This window comes from Oncorhynchus clarkii, chromosome 10 (assembly GCF_045791955.1).
Source record: "Oncorhynchus clarkii lewisi isolate Uvic-CL-2024 chromosome 10, UVic_Ocla_1.0, whole genome shotgun sequence".
Lineage (NCBI taxonomy): Eukaryota > Metazoa > Chordata > Actinopteri > Salmoniformes > Salmonidae > Oncorhynchus > Oncorhynchus clarkii.
Window position 1 is genome coordinate 18422817 of NC_092156.1, and position 18688 is coordinate 18441504.

Here is an 18688-nt window from a genome sequence, read left to right on the forward strand (position 1 = left end):
GGTCAAACTGTGGGACATAATCATTCCTATTACTTACCTTGCTTTTCAAGAATCAATCATTTTTAAGAATGAAATCAGCCAAGGCAGATGTGAGTCTTAAAATAACACTATGTGATTGAGAAAAATGCAACAGTGGATTTTTACTTTGTCGCCCTATAAACAGACAAGACGGGATTCAAACACACCACAATGTGCCGACATCGCACTGCACTTGAAATCGGCGACGGCTTTATCTATCCCTTCCATGCCAACGCATTTGTTAGCTTTAGCTTCTAAGATTTGTCTGCCATTTTAAAATGTTCTCGCTAATCATACTAATTTGCAAAAAAAGTTTGCTAAAGGTGGGAGAAAATATTCGGTAGTCATGATCAACCATACCCCTCACTACACTTGTCTTTCAAAGACAATTTCCCTTAAATCAAGTGCAGTGCGACCACGGCACATTGCGGTTTGTTTGAATCCTGGCCAAACACTTACATTTTACCTATTTGTTGAAGGCGTCTTGCAGTGCAATAACATTGTGGTCTGACATTGGTATTACAAATAAAGCTTGTATTCTATACTTGAGAAGTGCAACTAAACATCCATATCACAGTCACACCTTCTATTGTTGGTCGTTTTAACCCAGGTGTCTGCAATAACTTGTTTGACCAAGGTCTCAATTTAATCCATATTGCGTAAAATCCGCATAATAGCGCAATTTGAAATTTAAAGGCAATGTTCCTGCTTTCAAGGTAAATGTTGGCTAATTCAGAAATGACCTTTTTTTAAAATTCAACATCTGCGATGCGGATTGAATCTAGCTCCAATACTTAATCCAAGTATTGACACCTCTAGATTGATCGCTGTCCTCACCATTGCTGCAAATAGGAACAGCTGATAATATATTCTAAAGAAAAGTCACAGAAGAGTGGTCTCTATTATTTAACATGTGCAAACTAGAGAACACACAGGTCCTTCTGACTTGCAGTGGGAGGCTAACTAGACAACGCCATTACCTTTTTACTGCTTAAACACATAGGTGGAGGGGGTGCATTGTTAGAGGGCGCGTTCAGCAGCAGTGTCCTATTTGTTGTGCTTATTGACCTTTTCTATTTGCCGTAGAGGTCAGGCAAGTAGTGCAGCCATTGATGGAGCAGGCAATCATGCGGATAAGGGCCTGGAAGGTGGCAGATGATAATGGTGACCCAAGGTTCTGTCTTCACAAACAGTGGCGATTTGAGTAACCAGAAATGGAGTTGTCTCTTTCCCTTTCAAGACAATTTGATACATATATAATAGATACATGGGCTCTATGTTTTAGTTTGAAACTATTTAGTGCAATTCGGTTTGATTAGAGACTGAATAGAATAGGATGCAATACCATTTGTTGCATAAACATTAATTTTCTATTCTTAAATTAAAATCTGCTGATGTGTTTATATGTACTATTTAGTCATGTTGGTCTACCAGAATGTATCCTCTGTTTTTGTCCCCCACACTTTGGTTCTGCAATGACAATCACCCACTAATTAATTTGTCATTTTTACAGATTGTGTTTGAGCTGAAATGTAATATTTTCTTCCAAATTAGCTATGGCATACAGTACCAGTCAAGTTGACACATCTACTCATTCCAGGTTTTTTTTCTGCTATTTTCTACATGTAGAATAATACCGAAGACAAACCTATGAAATAACACATGGAATCATTTGCACACTCTTGGCATTCTCTCAACAAGCTTCATTAGGTAGTCTCCTGGAATGCATTTCAATTAACAGGTGTGCCTTGATAAAAGTTCATTTGTGGCTCAAACGCATTAAGAAATTCCAATCAGTTCTATTGTGACAAGATAGGTGGTATACAGAAGCCCTAGTTGGTGAAATGGCAAGTCCATATTAGGGCAAGAACAGCTCAAATAAGCAAAGAGAAACAACAGTCCATCATTACTTTAAGACATGAAGGTCAATCAATCTGGGAAAATGTCAAGAACTTTTAAAGTTTCAAGTGCAGTCGCAAAAACCAAACTATGATGAAAACTGATGAAACTGGCTCTCGTGAAGACCGCCACAGGAAAGGAAGACCGAGTTACCTCTGCTGTAGAGTTCATTAGAATAACTGCACCTCAGATTGCAGCCTAAATGAACGCTTCAGAGTTCAAGTAACAGACACACCTCAACATCAACTGTTCAGAAGAGATTGGGTGAATCAGGCATTCATGGTAAAATTGCAGAAATTAAACCACTATTAAAGGACACTAAGAAGAAGAGACTTGCTTGGCCCAAGAAACACAAGCAATGGACATTAGACCAGTGGAAATCTGAGGAGTCCAAATTTGCGATTTTTGGTTCCAACCGTCGTGTCTTTGTGAGACGCAGAGTAGGTGAACGGATGATCGCCGCATGTGTGATTCCCACCCTGAAGCATGGAGGAGGTGTGATGGTGTGGGTGTGCTTTGCTGGTGACACTGATTTATTTAGAATTCAAGGCACACTTAACCAGCATGGTCACAACATTCTGCAGCCATCCCATCTGGTTTGCACCTAGTGGGATTATCAGTTGTTTTTCAACAGGACAATGACCAAACACACCTATGGGCTGTGTAAGGGCTATTTGACCAAGGAGTGATGCATCAGATGACCTGGCCTCCACAATCACCTGACCTCAACCCAATTTAGATGGTTTGGAATGAGTAGGACTGCAGAGGGAAGGAAAAGCAGCCAACAAGTGCTCAGCATATGTGGGAACTCCTTCAAGACGGTTGGAAAAGCATACTAGGTGAAGCTGGTGGAGAGAATGCCAGATATGTGCAAAGCTGTCAAAGGTGAAGGGGGGTTACTTTGAAGAATCTCAAATATAAAATATTTTGATTTAACTTATTTGCTTACTACATGATTCCATGTGTGTTAATTCAGTTTCTTCACTATTCTACATTGTAAAAATAAACCCTTGAATGAGGCGTGTCCAAACTTTTGACTGGTACTGTATATATATAGGATTTTGGATTTCACCCAAAATATTACTCATCTCATGTCTTTGAGTGATCTCTTTGGCCATGCAGTGCACCTCACAAAAGTGATTGCTGTCCTAGATATATATGATCAACATGACCCTGTACAGCTACCACTTATACTGACTGATAGTTTAAAGCAAAACTATTGCTGATGGTGAACCTGAACAATCAAAATCTATTGTAAGCCCCGTTCAGGTAACTTACCTTTGTTTCGGTAAAACAGCATTTTCACAACAGCGCAGATAACAATAACCAAGCAAATTACTAAAACCTAATATCACACAAGCCATTTTAGCATTTGAATGCGCTGCGCAGATAGGGGGAGAAAGGAACATACTGCCAAATTATCTAAAACGTCAAAGGTGGCTTATGGTGGAGAAATTAACATTAAATGATCTGGCAACAGCTCTGGTGGACATTCCTGCAGTCAGCATTCGAATCGCACACTCCCTTGACTTGAGACATCTGTGGCATTGTGTTGTGTGACAAAACTCAACATTTTAGTGGCCTTTTATTGTTCCCAGAACAACGTGCACTTGTAATAATCATGCTGTTTAATCCGCTACTTATAAACCACTCCTGTCAGGTGGATGGATTATCTTGGCAAAGGAGGAATTAACAGGGATGTAAACACATGTGCACAAAACTTGAAATACACTTTCTGTGCATATGGACATTTTATTTCAGCTCATGAAACATGTTTATAATTTTGTCAGTGTATTAAAAAAAATCAACAGTGAAGGTAAAATGCCATAAGGACATTATTCTGGAGGTCTGACAGTCAAGTTTCAGCACTTCTCTGCAGGAAGAAAATGACTCCACCGCATCAGTTCTGCTCCACTGATCACATCATCCAACAAGGGTGCCCAATGACTAGTGTCAGATCAATAGTGTATAGAGATTAATGGAGTGCTGCAGTGACTGTTGCCTGTGAACCCAGCCTCCATGTTGTGCTAGCCAGACACACAGGGAGCAGACTGAAGCGTTCGATGGCGGACACAGTCACCAGATTGCCGGGAACAGAGGATCTCTACCACCCATGGAGGACAGCTGGCTCTGGGGTTCAGGACTCCATTGGCGGCCAGAGGATGTGAGGCTAACAGGGCGTCTGAACAGGCCCGGATACCCCTCAGTGATAGAGGGGGGGTCACAGGGAAGAGAAGGGCTTACTGGCTCTGTCCCTGCCGGCTGGGGACGCTCAGATGACAGACTTGACTAGCGCCACCATGTGGTCCACCCCACACGCTACATCCACCACATGACCTGGCACAGTCACCTGAAACACATTGAAAACAGTACACCATCAAAATATTACCATAAGATGCAGTTATGTAGCATTAAAACATATATGGACTAGATATGCATCCTTTAAAAAGTATGCTAAAAAAGGTCTGATTCACTCCAAAATCAAAGTGGCCTAATATCCAGGTGAGTCCACCTCCCATACCATCTGTTGGGTAGATCCAGCTAGATGCCTCAATCCCAAATGAATGATAAAGATGGGTACCATCTGAGTTTATGATATTAGACAGTGCCCATCTTTTCCATTTGAATGAGATTCAGGCATATAGCTGGGTCTATGCAACATCATTTAATGTCTGAAAACATTGGACAAACGTTGTTGTAAGCTTAGCGGAGTTGCCAATAAACAGACGCATCCAGTTTTCAGGGATACATGTCAATCAAACTAGCCTCCTTTTCCACTGAAAACCGAATGTGGGAACTCCGCTCAGGCGTTTTCTTTTACGCCTGCTACGTTGATACGCCTGTCAATGTTGTAGTGGACTATCACTAAGTCATTTGAATAAATCACAAAATGTATAATATATATATATATACAGTAAATAAAATGTGATTTGAGACTAATGTTAGTGTAAGTGACAAGAATTTGCACTGAATGTATTTTGAGGCAAAAGTTATTTACTGATCAGCAAAAAAATTTATAAGTAATCTGTCTTGTCTCACCCGCCATGGGAAGTACTGGTCCTCTTTCTTTCCAATACCAAGACAACCTCTCACATTCTTCCCCCAAACAAAGAGCTCCCCACGATCTGGAACAGCAAGCAATAGGTAGACATTCTACATATTTCATATTATTATTTCATCCAATGGCTTGAAAAAGGAATGGGTTAATAAAATGCTAACAATATGTAAATATGAATGCTTCCATGTACTTGTATCATCCACTGAATGGTATAACACCACATTACTAGTTCTTGGGTAAGTCCTACTTCCCGCATGCCAACGTATTCATCTTAAACTGTGACATTGTGAGTTTGTGACTCTAAAGATGTTTTTTTGTCCAACATAACAACATCATTCCACATACTGAAAATCGCGACTTAACCCACCTGTGACAGCAGCAAAATGGTTCAGTCCACAGTGGATGCGGCTCACGGTCACCGCAGGGTTAAACTCTGAGCGGCCGAACAGTGTAGGAGGGACCAGCTCAGGGGTTTGGGATTCAGAGAGATTAGGGCCCTTTCCAAGAATGCCGTAGCCCCATACAAACACCTCCCCTCTCTCTGTAAAGACAAACACGCCTTTACTGACACACTACATATTATTTATTGAAAGGATATGATAAACAAGTCTATTGAATGGGAAGCTATGCTATACAGTCCAGCAATGTTAGTTTTGTTTTAATGGTGGTGGTTCATGTGATCTTCTATTATTTTACTGCCAAGGTCCATTTTGGCAGCCACCCTCCTCAATATTCACAAATCTGAAAGGACTCAATCATTTTTAGCAATATGGTGATGCCTAACCTTCCTATAGTGTAATTGGAGCTTCCACCATATTGCTTTCACATTCTCAGATTGGTAAGTATCCCAGTTAGCAACGAGCACTCGGCAGGCACGCGGCCCCCCAAAGTGATCCTGGTGGCACGCCCACTTTTAGATGCAAATCAACCCGCTAGAGATGGAAGAGGTAGGAACAATGGAAGTGGCCATAGGCCGAAATGGAACAGGGCCCCGGTACTCACCGTTCAGAATGGCCACCTGTGTGCCTCCACAGGCCACCTGGGTCACTTTGCCCACCCCTTCAAAAGGAAGGAGTCGAGGGGAGTTAATCTGAGGAGAGGGAGAACATAAAGTCAGTAGCTGGACAAAAGGTCACGCATTGAAATAGAAAAAGAACACATAGTGGTACCTATAGTTTAGCCTGGTAAAACCAGCCTGAACGCTACATTCACCTTTCTATTTCACAATTCAGTCTAGCATTCCTGCTCATTGAAACTATTTGAGCGGTATTATTCAAAACCATCTTCAGCAATTGGATTCCCTTCAACCAATCAGAGGATGGCTTAGTTCAAAGCACAGCCATTTTCTCTTATTTGCAAACACCCATCTATTGGAGAAAGTCCAGACTGAAACATGAAGTGAAATAGAACAGTCAATGCAGCTGGTTCCACCAGGCTAACATATACTGTAGTATAGCCTTGTGAGAAGCAAGAGTCACAAAGTTTGGCAAACTTGATTTGAGATTGTGATGGGCACTACGTTGGCTCCTCACCTGGGTGGCCTCAGTGACCGAGGAGAGTTGGAGGTACTCAGAGTTGCCCCAGCCATAGAGCTGGCCGTCCTGGGACACGGCCATGCTGCAGTCTCCGTAGGTGGTCACCTGCTGCACAATCACACCAGCCAGGTCCCCTCCTACAGCCACCGGCCTGGCACACATGTTGTGGTGGCCCAGACCTGAAATGTGTTGTTGTTGCTGTCTTTAGAAAACAGTTGAGTATGTGGGAGACTATGCATGTGTGTAACTATGCATGTGTCTTAATGAAAATGATGCTCTTTCTTTATGCACTAAGAGACTTGGGCCCGTGTCCACAAAGCTTCTCAGAAAAGGTTCTAGGAATCCTGTTTTAAACTTCCAGCTCAGAGTAGGTTTTAGGATGATTTTAAGACACTGCTCAGACAAACGGAGTTTCTCAGTTGGTAATTAGAACAGTTTGAGGTACCGCAAAATAAAAATGGTGATGACGCTCATTGACATTGTTGTAAATGATGGGGGATAACCAATCCCGACGAGGCATCGCCAGCTGTGAACTCTATTCCATATTCCATACTCTATGCAATGCTAAAACGTTTTATATAATTTTAACCTGACACAATCACTTTGCCTACTCTTAATTATTTCCTAATATGTTGGCAAATAACCTTTTTTTAACCAATTCCATTCAAAAAAATGGTTCATTATGTCAACACACTCATCACTCCCAGTTAATAACTATCTCTTTGGCACAGCAGGCATGAAGTCCCTTGCCAATGCTTCATAAAACGGTTGAAAGGTCTATAATTTTCCTCAAACACAATCCAAGTTAACATGAAGCCCTTGATGCCTTCAAATCGCCCAATTTACAGCCAAACCCAATTTAGGATATATTCTTTTAACAATATGATATTGCCCTCTGAAGGGATAACTTGAAATAACACACATGTTAATTAAATACTAAAAATAAAAAAGTCATTATTTGTTAGCCTAGTGCAGGGTTACTCAAGCACTATTTGGAGAAGGTCCGGTCACACAAATTCCCTAGGTGGCAAAGGTCCAGATTGATATTGTAATTTATTGGTGTAGTAACAAACCCCATCTCGCAACCCCAAACTGTTCACACCCCTCTTGTTGGAGGTGAGAAAATGTTGCAGTTTTAAAGACAATTTCCCACAATTCTACCCATTTTGCATGGGATAGAGAAATGTCTTGCTGTTTTAAAGCTAATTTCCTGCTATTCTACACAGTTGTTTTTATATGATACCAGGGATCGAAGCCCGACAGGGTTCCCAAAACAAACCCAAAAAATGTTAAATAAATTGGTAGTTGGGACCCGCGGTCTATATTGACCTGGGTACGGATCCAGTATTTTGGCATATGATGTACAACAGGCCTCGTGAAATAATTGTCAAAAGTGCAAGAGATACTGTTTTATGTAGGTAGATTGAAGTATGTTGATGTAATCAATTCAGAAACAAACGCCAAAGCAATTGCATGTGGCTCAGGAACCACTGACTTACTGACCTTTTCTATTATCAAGACACCTGCCGGTAACTCTTAACTGGTTAGGACAGCTCATGAGGGGTCCTAAATATCTGGACTCTTATGACTACAGAGGCTTCATGAATTTATTTTATTTTTAGGAGTAAAATGGCTCTATCCTTGGCGCTTACAACCAATTTTCTACTCAGGTACTTTGTGGATAAAAATGTGTAAAGCTCACACAGCAGGAGTGAAACACTATATTTGCACAAGGTCATTAATTGGTTAAGTACATTTTTGTAATTCTGCATAAAAATATACTGATATATTGGAGAGAAATGTACAGAAGAAGGTGGAGACACTGATAAACCATAGAGACTCAGTTGATCTTAATAGGGACCCCTTGGCATTATCCCAGTGTGTGTGTGTGTGTGTGTGTGGGGGGGGGGGGCTTCTAACCTGTCTGTCCGTCTGCCCCCCAGCCACAGGCATATACCTTGCCCGTCTCAGTCAGGAACAGACTGTGGTCCTGCCCACACACAACCTACAGGAAAACATGGCATCCACAGTGTTCAGTCACATATAACACCTGCACACAACATATATTCACTCTGGGTTGCAGTTTCCCTATTCCGCAAACATATTTTCACTCTGGGGTGCAGTTTCCCCTATGTTCAGATGTAGGATCAGCTTTCCCTCCCCCCATCCTATTATTTGTTTATTTAGCCTTTATTTACCAAGGTGAGTCATGTAGAACACATTTTCCTTTACAATAATGACCAAGGTGGAGCAATAATGGCTGAGGTGTCTTTCTGTCCCCATTACACAGAACACACCTGAGTCACTGGGCTGTCAAAGCCTTCCATCTTGTGAATGATGTGACTGGCACTGCAACGGAGATAGATGATATATATTACATAGACAGATAGTCAGACCTTTGAAATGTAGTCACATTTTGCTGGCTTAAAATGTAACATAAAAAGGGATTGTTTTCCTCCAGATCTACACAACCTACTCCACATTTTCAAAGTGAAAGAAAATTATTAGAACATTTTTCAAATTAAGAACAAAAGAAAAACCCCACTGAAATATCATAATTGGATAAGTCTCAACCCCAGAGTTAATACCGGTGGAAGATCCTTTGGCAGCCATTACAGCTGTGAATCATTTTCATTAAGATTTTCTACCAACTTCGCACAACTCTTAGGGCAACATACACAGTTGAAGTCGGAAGTTTGCATACACCTTAGCCAAATACATTTAAACTCAGTTTTTCACAATTCCTGACATTTAATCCTAGTAAAAATTCCCTGTCTTAGGTCAGTTAGGATCACCACATTATTTTAAGAATGTGAAATGTCAGAATAATAGTAGAGTGATTTATTTCAGCTTTTATTTATTTCATCACATTCCCAGTGGGTCAGAAGTTAACATACACTCAATTAGTATTTGGTAGCATTGCCTTTAAATTCTTTAACTTGGGTCAAACGTTTATGATAGCCTTCCTCAAGCTTCCCTCAATACGTTAGGAGGAATGGGCCAAAATTCACCCGACAGAGCTGGTGTAACTGAGTCAGGTTGGTTGGCTCCTAGCACGCACACACTTTTTCACTTCTGCCCACAAATTTTCTATAGGATTGATGTCAGGGCTTTGTGATGGCCACTCTAATACCTTGACTTTGTTGTCCTTAAGCCATTTTCCCACAACTTTGGAAGTATGCCTGGGGTCATTGTCCATTTGGAAGACCCATTTGCGACAAAGCTTTAACTTCCTGATGTCTTGAGATGTTGCTTCAATATATCCATATCATTTTCCCTCATGATGTCATCTATTTTGTGAAGTGCACCAGTCCCCCCTGCAGAAAAGCACCCCCACAACATGATGCTGCCGCCCCCGTGCATCACGGTTGGGATGGTGTTCTTCGGCATGCAAGCCTTCCCCGTTTTCCTCCAAACATAACGCTGGTCATTATGGCCAAACAGTTCTATTTTTGTTTCATCAGACCAGAGGACATTTCTCCAAAAAGTACAATCTTTGTCCCCATGTGCAGTTGCAAACCGTAGTCTGGCATTTTTATGGCAGTTTTGGAGCAGTGGCTTCTTCCTTGCTGAGCGTCCTTTCAGGTAATGTCGACATAGGACTCGTTTTACTGTGGATATAGATACTTTTGTACCCGTTTCCTCCAGCATCTTCACAAGGTCCTTTGCTGTTGTTCTGGGATTGATTTGCACTTTTTGCACCAAAGTACGTTCATCTCTAGGAGACAGAATGCGTCTCCTTCCTGAGCGGTATGACGGCTGCGTGGTCCCATGGTGTTTATACTGGCATACTATTGTTTGTACAGATGAACGTGGTACCTTCAGGCATTTGGAAATTGCTCCCAAGGATGAACTAGACCAGGAAAAAAAACATTTTTTTTTTCTGAGGTCTTGGCTGATTTCTTTTGATTTTCCCATGATGTCAAGCAATGAGGTACTGAGTTTGAAGGTAGACCTTGAAATACATCTACACCTCCAGTTAGCCTATCAGAAGCTTCTAAAGCCATGACATCATTTTCTGGAATTTTCTAAGCTGTTTAAAGGCACAGTCAACTTAGTGTATGTAAACTTCTGACCCACTGGAATTGTGATACAGGGAATTCTAAGTGAAATAATCTGTCTGTCAACAATTTTACAACAAAGGTACTTGTGTCATGCACAAAGTAGATGTCCTAACCACCTTACCAAAACTATAGTTTGTTAACAAGAAATTTGTGGAGTGGTTGAAAAACAAGTTTTAATGACTCCAACCTAAGTGAATGTAAACTTCCCACTTCAACTGTATCCATCGTTTTTGTCAAAATTGCTCAGGCTCAGTAAATTTGGCTAGGGATCAATAATGGACAGCAATATTTAAACCTCCTCAGATGTTCTAAGTAGATTTAAGCCAGGACTGAGACTAGACCACTCAATGAACACCCAACATCTCTTGAAAAGCCATTCTGATGCGTCTGTTGCATAAAACATTGTGTAACTGTCCCGCAGAAAAATAAAATCCTATCCTAGGATTAGGTTTTCAGAAGGCTGAGGTGGGGTTTCCTCTAACTTTTTACCTGGGCTTTGCTCCTTTCATATTTATTTTGATCCTAACAAACTCCCCAGTCCCTGCCGGTGACAAGCATACCCATACCATGATGCTGCCACCACAATACTTGAAAATTACAAACATTGCATTCACTCCATTGTACTAGCCTGTATGACAAAGTGAAAAGAAAGAAGCCTGTGTTTAAAAAAATGACAAATTATCCTTTCTATTTGTAAGAAAGTTGTTAAGTAATACTGCAAGACAAATAAATGTACTTTTAGGCCCAAATTTTAAACTACAGGGTTGGGTGAATTCCAAAACAACACAGAGTGAAACCCTCTGTATTTTTTTATATTTTGGAGACAGCATCATGTTATGGGTATGTTTGTCATCAGCAGGGACTGGGGGGGGGGGGGGAGAGAGAGAAGTCATCAATCAATTACTCAAGGAGCCCCGTCTGTCCAGAAAAGGTCCCCTCTGCCCACTCCCTGTCAGCCTCTCCTCTGCTCACTCTTAGTAGGCCTCTAAAGACCGGGGGCCATATGTATCAGAGTAGGCATGCTGATCTAGAATCAGCTCCTCCCCAGTCCCTATAATCTTAATCATTGTGATCAAAAGGTTAAACTGATCCTAAATCATTACTGTAACCCTGAACACACATTTATAATAGGATTGTTGTTCAACCTGAGCACTTAGGCAGTCATTGGACAGAAAAGCACAATCAAATTCCTGGAGAGTGAATACATTTCCAGCCTGCATTGATTTGACACTATGAGTCATCACTAGTATGACTCAACATACACCCAGTCGTGTTGCATGACAACGGCAGAGGTAGACTTTTCTTTGCATTTTGAGCATGGTTTCAGCCTGATCAACTGCGTCAGTAATAAGGTAATATGTTGAGAAAACAATTCATAGCGGTGTGTGTGGTGTCATACCTGTAGACTTCATCTTCAACCATCTTCCTCCCACACTGGCCATAGGCATTGTTTCCCAGACTGAACACTTTGAAAGAGAGAATGAGGGAAAGGAGAGAGACACACACAGAACATGTGGGAGGATGATCCAGGGGTATGATTAGATTAACAACATTGTTAACAATGTGGAAAATGGAGCTGTGTATGTAAAACAAACAGTAACACTTTATTTTGAAGTACAGAAATGACCAGGTATTTCCTTATTAAGTACATTGTACAAATGTAATTAACACCGTATTAAACTATAAATTACATGTTTGTTTATTTGGGATTAAATAAAACGAGAATAACCGGTCACCAGGTAGTTTACCAATTGTTATATTCTTTTAGGTAAGTACCTCAAAGTACAGATTGTTACCACATCACTTCCTAGTAAATTCCAGGGAAATACCAGCGGAAAGAGTACCGTATAATAAAGTGCCGTCAAATGAACAATCGTTTCGCAACTATGACGCCCTCTTCGACGAGCATCAGCTCAAATGTATTTCTGCAAAGTGCAGATGCAAAGGTCCGGATTCAAATTACACATCTACTAAAAATAGTAGGAAGGATTAACATCAATATTTTCAACATGTAAGGGACCACATACTGATATCTTAACCCTACGGAGTTGACCTGCTCAGTTATGGGAGTGCCCTGGCTTGCATCCATGTGTAGTATTTGTATTTATTATGGATCCCCATTAGCTGCTGCCTGGGGTCCAGCAGAATTAAAGGCAGTTATACAATTTGAAAAACACTGCAATACATTCACTACAGAATTCACACTAAGTGTGTATGCCCTCAGGCTCATATTTCTCAACCACATATCTACAACACAAAATCCATGTGTGTGTGTAGTGCGTATGTTATCATATGTTATGTGTATGTGTCTGTGCCTATGTTTGTGTTACTTCACAGTCCCCGCTGTTCCATTAGGTGTATTTTTACCTGCTTTTTAAATCTGAGTCTACTGCTTGCATCAGTTATGGATGTGGAATAGAGTTCCATGTAGAAGGTTAAGGGCTTGTTCATGGGCACAACGGTAGGGGAATGTCTTTAGGATGTGAACCCATCAGCCCTCTAATTCCCAGATCAATTCCCCCCCTATTTTCACTAGTTTGTGTGTGACATTTTCCTCAAAGCACACATAGTGAGCAAAATAGCCCTAAACAGACAGGAAGGTATATTATCAAAGGTAAAAATTCCCTCAGAATCTTGAGCTAGCTATTTTACTTGATTTCCATTGCATTTCCTTACAGGTATGTGAATGTCTGTCACGAGAGCTTATCCAAGACAGGTTTCACACTTTCATGCTCTTAATTAGACTTAAATAAAAGTCCCCTTCTCAGGGATATCATAAAAGGAAGGTGTAACACAAATCACATTGCTCACACATTGCTCACAAATCACAGCTCAGTGTCGTTTTACGTGAGAACAAAACGTCACCCTCTGTGTTGCCTCTTACCTCCCTCTGAGTCGGTGAGCACCAGGGAGTGGGCACGGCCACATGCCACCTGCACCACCCTGGTCTGCTGGGGCCTGGCCAGGGGGAGAGGCACCGGAGAGGGCTCCAGCACATAGTCATAGCTCTTATCTAGAGAGGGAACACTAGGTGATTATAAACATCACTGGGATGGTCTGACACTAGCCCGGTCGCAGATCTGTTTGTGCTCTTGCAAACTCCATTGCTGTCTTTGTCAAGCCTTGGCAACAGAGCAGAAACAGACTGGCACCCAGACTAGTCTGGCACATGCTCGATCACAGGCATCAGCTCAGGGCAGGCGCTGCACAAATTCATCTGAATATTGGACGGCTAAAGCAGTTGATGGGAATATAAAATCCCATTTCATATACACTAAAGATTAGTTAAAGTGTGCAGCAGTTGTTGAAAACACACATCCACCATCGAGCAAATTATGCACATCCTCCAATCTTTCTCGGTTGACAAGCTGGTGCACTTTTATGGCTGAATAGGTTAAAGCTGTAATCCTTAATGCGAAAAACAACAAACTGCAGCCCCAGCCACTTGGTTTGTTATAAAGCAGAGGGATGGACATTGTTAACAAGCAATTGAGTTAAACAATCTTTTTGGGAAAGGCAGTTGTACTCAACTCATTAGTTAAGTTATATTCTTCATCAATCAATTGGTCATTAATTGAAAGTGCAAGATCCCAGATCGTGTGTATACAAAAAGAAAGGAGAGAGTGCTCGTCATGGAGGATGGGGGAGCGATAGAATGAATGTGGCTCTTACAGCGGTCTTGTTGGGTGCGTTGGAAGCCCAGCTGTGAGTCTCTGTTGAGGCCCATGCCCCACACCTTGGTGAGGTCCTTGGTGGAAGAGGAGAGGAGGGTAAAGCCGTACCCACAGGCTGCAGAGGAGATCTGAGGAGAGAGACCAGCTCGGGAGTCAGTCACTCACTGTCAAGTACAGCACTTGTGTATTCAACAGGTCGCATATCATTTTAAAAACGGCATGCATGGCAAGTATGCGTACCTAAAAAACATGAGCTGGCGCACACCCAGAATAATAGTTTGTGTGGAGGTGCTGACTAACGGCAAATAAACTATAAAAATAAAGAGAGTCACACACTCCATGAATAATCTCCCAGCAATTGAATGGGTATTTACCAACATTTCGGCATCCCTGTACCTTCCTCAGGGTCTGCGGACCTGCCATGGATACAGTTGCATTTCACAGTGAGCGAAGACATATGAGGCCAAAACTAAGTGCTGTCAAGTAGTATTGGGTAGGCAGTGGTCAGGTCACCAACCCTGGTCCTTGAGACCTGGGAGTGCAAGGCTTTTGCTCCAGCCCAGTACTTACACACTTAATTTAGCTAATCAACTGCTCATCAAATCAAATGTTATTTGTCACATGCGCCAAATACAACCTTACCGTGAAATGCTTTCTTACAAGCCCTTAACCAACAATACAGTTCAATAAATAGAGTAAAGAAAATATTGACAAAATAAACTAAAGTAAAAAAAAATTAAAAATTAAAAAGTAACACAATAAAATAAGAATAACGAGGCTATGTACAGGGAGGGGTACCGGTTAGTCGAGGTCATTTGTACATGAACTGTAGGTAAGGGTAAAGTGACTATGCATAGATAATAAACAGCGAGTAGCAGCAGTGTAAAAACTGTGGTTTGGGGGGGTGTCAATGTAACTAGTCTGGGTGGCCATTTGATTAATTGTTCAGCAGTCAAAAAGACCTTGATTAGCGGAAATCGGTCTTGTCTTCAGTAGACACCAAACAAGAGAATAACGCTATGAAACAGAAGTAGCCAACTACCTTGTCTGAACTTGTCCAATAAGAACCCATATTTTCGTTTTCAGTTGCATAGCGTCATGCCCCAGCCCTACCAAACAAACACGGCCTAGCTGTGTAGACCAACTGGCAGTGAACAAAAAGAGTTGTCATAAATTGTATAGAAACATGTATAGTGTGTCAGTTAAGTGTTTCTGTGGTTAAACAGACATTACCTGCTGCTCTGTCTCCAGACGGTAAGGAGTGAGCTGGTATTTCCTAGGCTTTTTCCTGCCACTGTCTGGAACCACAAAGCTGGGGATGCCCAGGGCTCCAGTGTAGCTAAACCCCCATACAAACACCTTGTGGTTGGGCTTTCTCTGCTTCCCAACATACTGAAACACTGGACCCTCATCCTTTTGCTCCCGAGACCTGCGGTCACTGGTGTGGGTCGCATATCCCCGAGCTCTGAGTGCTAACCTGTGTTGGGTACACAATCGAAGGTACGCCAATGACATCTCCACCCCTGAGAAATCATGAAACAGAAAACATCATGAGCTAGATATTAGGTTGTCATTGGCAGTTTGACAGAGAGGACTGAAAGAGGCTTGGTTAGAGTCAGTCAGAGTTGTGTAACGTCCTTTATCTAGTCACGCATCATCACATAAAAGTGTCACTTTAGCTAGCTATCGATAAGCTCTCAAATCCCTACATACAGAGAAGGGTTTTTCAGCAGTTGCCAACTATTTTTCAAGGAAAGTACAGTAGCTGGTTGCTTCATTTGTCGCTAGTAGTCTCTAAATGACTTAATAGTGACATCCTGCTAATTTGTACATGCACATTAAGAAATAATATTTTTGTTTTTGCATATGCCACAGATAGAACAATGAGACAGATATTTCACTGAAAGTATAAATGTGAAGCATTTATGATAGTGAAAGGAAGCCCAGTGGCCGGCAGTGGAAGAAGGAAGGAGATGGATTTTGACCAACATTCTGCAAATTTTGTAATCAATGGAACATTTGATCTCAATAGAGTTCTGGTACCAAAACTGTAATCTGTTACAAACAGAGTGGACAAAGTGTTGTAGACTTCACCCTTTGCCAAAGTTTAAAAAAACTGAGCTATTGCACATGCATACCTCAGAGTAGGCGTTCCCTAACGGAAATATGCAAATACTCGTTAGAACGCACCAATAGGATCTTGCTAGCTCGTACTTGGCTCTGCCCACTTTACTTGTTCTGCCAACTATGACTAATTTGTTCCCATTGGAAACGACAGGATGTGGTATATTTTAGATACAAAACTCTTTGCTTATGCTCTCCCTCAGTCTCTCAATCAATGAGAAATTCTCCAAAGCAAACGTAAAATAATGTTTGAAGGAGAACAAAAAGGAACAGATTAAATATTTAAACAGCACAGAAAAACGCAGTAAAGTACATAATATTTTCTAAAAAAGTACGTTTTTACCGATTTAATACATTCACTTCATGCGCTGCAGCAGCAGGGAGAGGAGCAGGGAGAGGAGGCTAGAGCAGAGAGGCGGCGGGGAGAGGGCGCAAGTGATGGGTGCACACATGCAGCAGCCTGCCGGCCGAGCGGGAGCAGTCAGCCAAGCAGAACAGCTGTGCGCAGCCATGCAGGAACACAAAAACAGGGAAGTCGCTAAGCAACACTTTTTTCAGCGGTTACATTTTTCCCACATTTGGCTCCATGTGAAATACAATTCCAATGCTGTGTTTTAACGTTTAGAAAAAGGCAATCGCTTTCAAACCGAGTTTCTAAACATGTGCTGATATGCCTCTTTCATATCAGCAAGAAATCATATTTCAAATGAAAATCTACACTTACTGTAGCAGTTTTGCTCAGATCCACCAGCAGTGTGTGCCTCCAGTTGATGAACTAGCTAACGTTACACTTCTCCCCCAGTTATGCTTACAGGTGTTCCGCAAGCGATGTGTGTTACTGTTGAGAGCAAGCGTCCGGGCTCATAACAAAATATCCCCGTTCAGAAGATACTATCTTCAATCGGCGCTAAAGCAGTTAGTGTCTATGAATGGGGTAGCTACTTATGGGAATGGTCTTACCTGTTATGTGTAATATTCACGAAACGAGCTTCAACGTGACACCCACATACTGATTTCATCTTCGTAATATTCATAGCTACATTATTTTGGGTGGCATAGATTATGGTTTTATTCAATGCAATTTATTCTGACAGGCGTGTTACCGCAGAGACAACCATGAGTCATCTCTAACTGCACTTTCAACTTAGACCCGGTTCAAAAAGGAAACAACTGGGCCAAATCCTTAACAAAGCAGGTGACAGTACGCCACCTGCAGGGCTGGAGTGTAAATTCTGAACCCCAGTTTAATACCTGAGCAACTTTAAATGTTTTATGAATCATCAAGGCTGTCTCACGCCCATTCGCAATAATACGTTTTTTGGGGGTTCCTCCATTTCGCATGATTTGAATTTATTTGGTAGTTGCTAAATTATATGGTTGTGCTTACTGTAGCTAAAGTTGCTAATTAGCTAAGGATCTAAAGTTGTTCCCAACTTTTTAAAAATGTTATTTAACCTTCATTTAACTAGGCAAGTCAGTTAAGAACAAATTCTTATTTACAATGACGGCCTATCCCGGGCAAACCCTCCCTAACCCGGACGATGCTGGGCCAATTGTGCGCTGCCTTATGGGACTCCCTATGACAATACAGACTAGTATCAAACCCGGGTCTGTAGTGATGCCTCTAGCACTGCGATGCAGTGCCTTAGACCGCTGCGCCACTCACAACATGCAACCTTTAGGTTGCTAGTCGTTTGCATCATAGGTTAGAGTTGGCATAAGGGTTCGACATGCAAGAATTTCAAAGATTTTACTGAGTTACAATTCATATAAGGAAATCAGTCAATTTAAATAAATTCATTAGGAACCACTTGGGAGCCAGGCCCAGCCAATCAGAAGGAATTTTTCCCCACAAAAGTGCTTTATTACAGACAGAAATACCCTTTAGTTTTATCAGCTGTCCGGGTGGCTGGTCTCAGACGATCCCGCAGGTGAAGAAGCAGGAAGTGGAGATCTAGGGCTGGTTACGTAGTCTGTGATTGTGAGGCCGGTTGGACGTACTGACAAATTCTCATAAACATTGAAGGCGGCTTATGGTAGAGAAATTAACATTACATTCTTTGGCAACAGCTCCGGTGGACATTCCTGCAGTCAGCATGCCAATTGCACACTCCTTTAAAATTTGAGACATCTGGGCCTCCCGAGTGGCGTAGGCACTGCATCGCAATGCTTGAGGCATCACTACAGACCCGTGTTCGATCCCAGGCTGTGTCACAACCAGTCGTTGGCCCCATGTTGTCCGGGATAGGGCGGGTGTTAAGAAGCGCGGTTAGGCGGGTTATGTTTTGGAGGACGCATGACTCGACCATAGCCTCT

The 18688-nt window shown here is 41.8% G+C and overlaps 1 protein-coding gene across 2 annotated transcripts; it reads right to left on the reverse strand.

Annotated features, from left to right (window-relative positions):
* Positions 1-3638: 3638 nt before the first annotated feature.
* LOC139418085 (RCC1 like) lies at positions 3639-17534 on the reverse strand. Of its 2 annotated transcripts, none has more exons than XM_071167260.1 (12): positions 17333-17534; positions 15482-15771; positions 14247-14376; positions 13459-13587; positions 11974-12040; positions 8808-8859; positions 8431-8515; positions 6508-6689; positions 5978-6065; positions 5343-5516; positions 4957-5042; positions 3639-4267 (listed from the first exon to the last, which is right to left on the reverse strand). In XM_071167260.1, the coding sequence occupies exons 2-12, from the start codon at positions 15761-15763 to the stop codon at positions 4190-4192; spliced, it is 1353 nt and encodes a 450-aa protein (XP_071023361.1). In that variant the 5' UTR covers positions 15764-15771; positions 17333-17534; the 3' UTR covers positions 3639-4189. The 2 variants fall into 2 exon arrangements, with proteins under 2 accessions (XP_071023361.1, XP_071023363.1); XM_071167262.1 differs by having other exon boundaries at positions 3650-4267; positions 17097-17501.
* Between the last annotated feature and the right edge of the window lie 1154 nt (positions 17535-18688).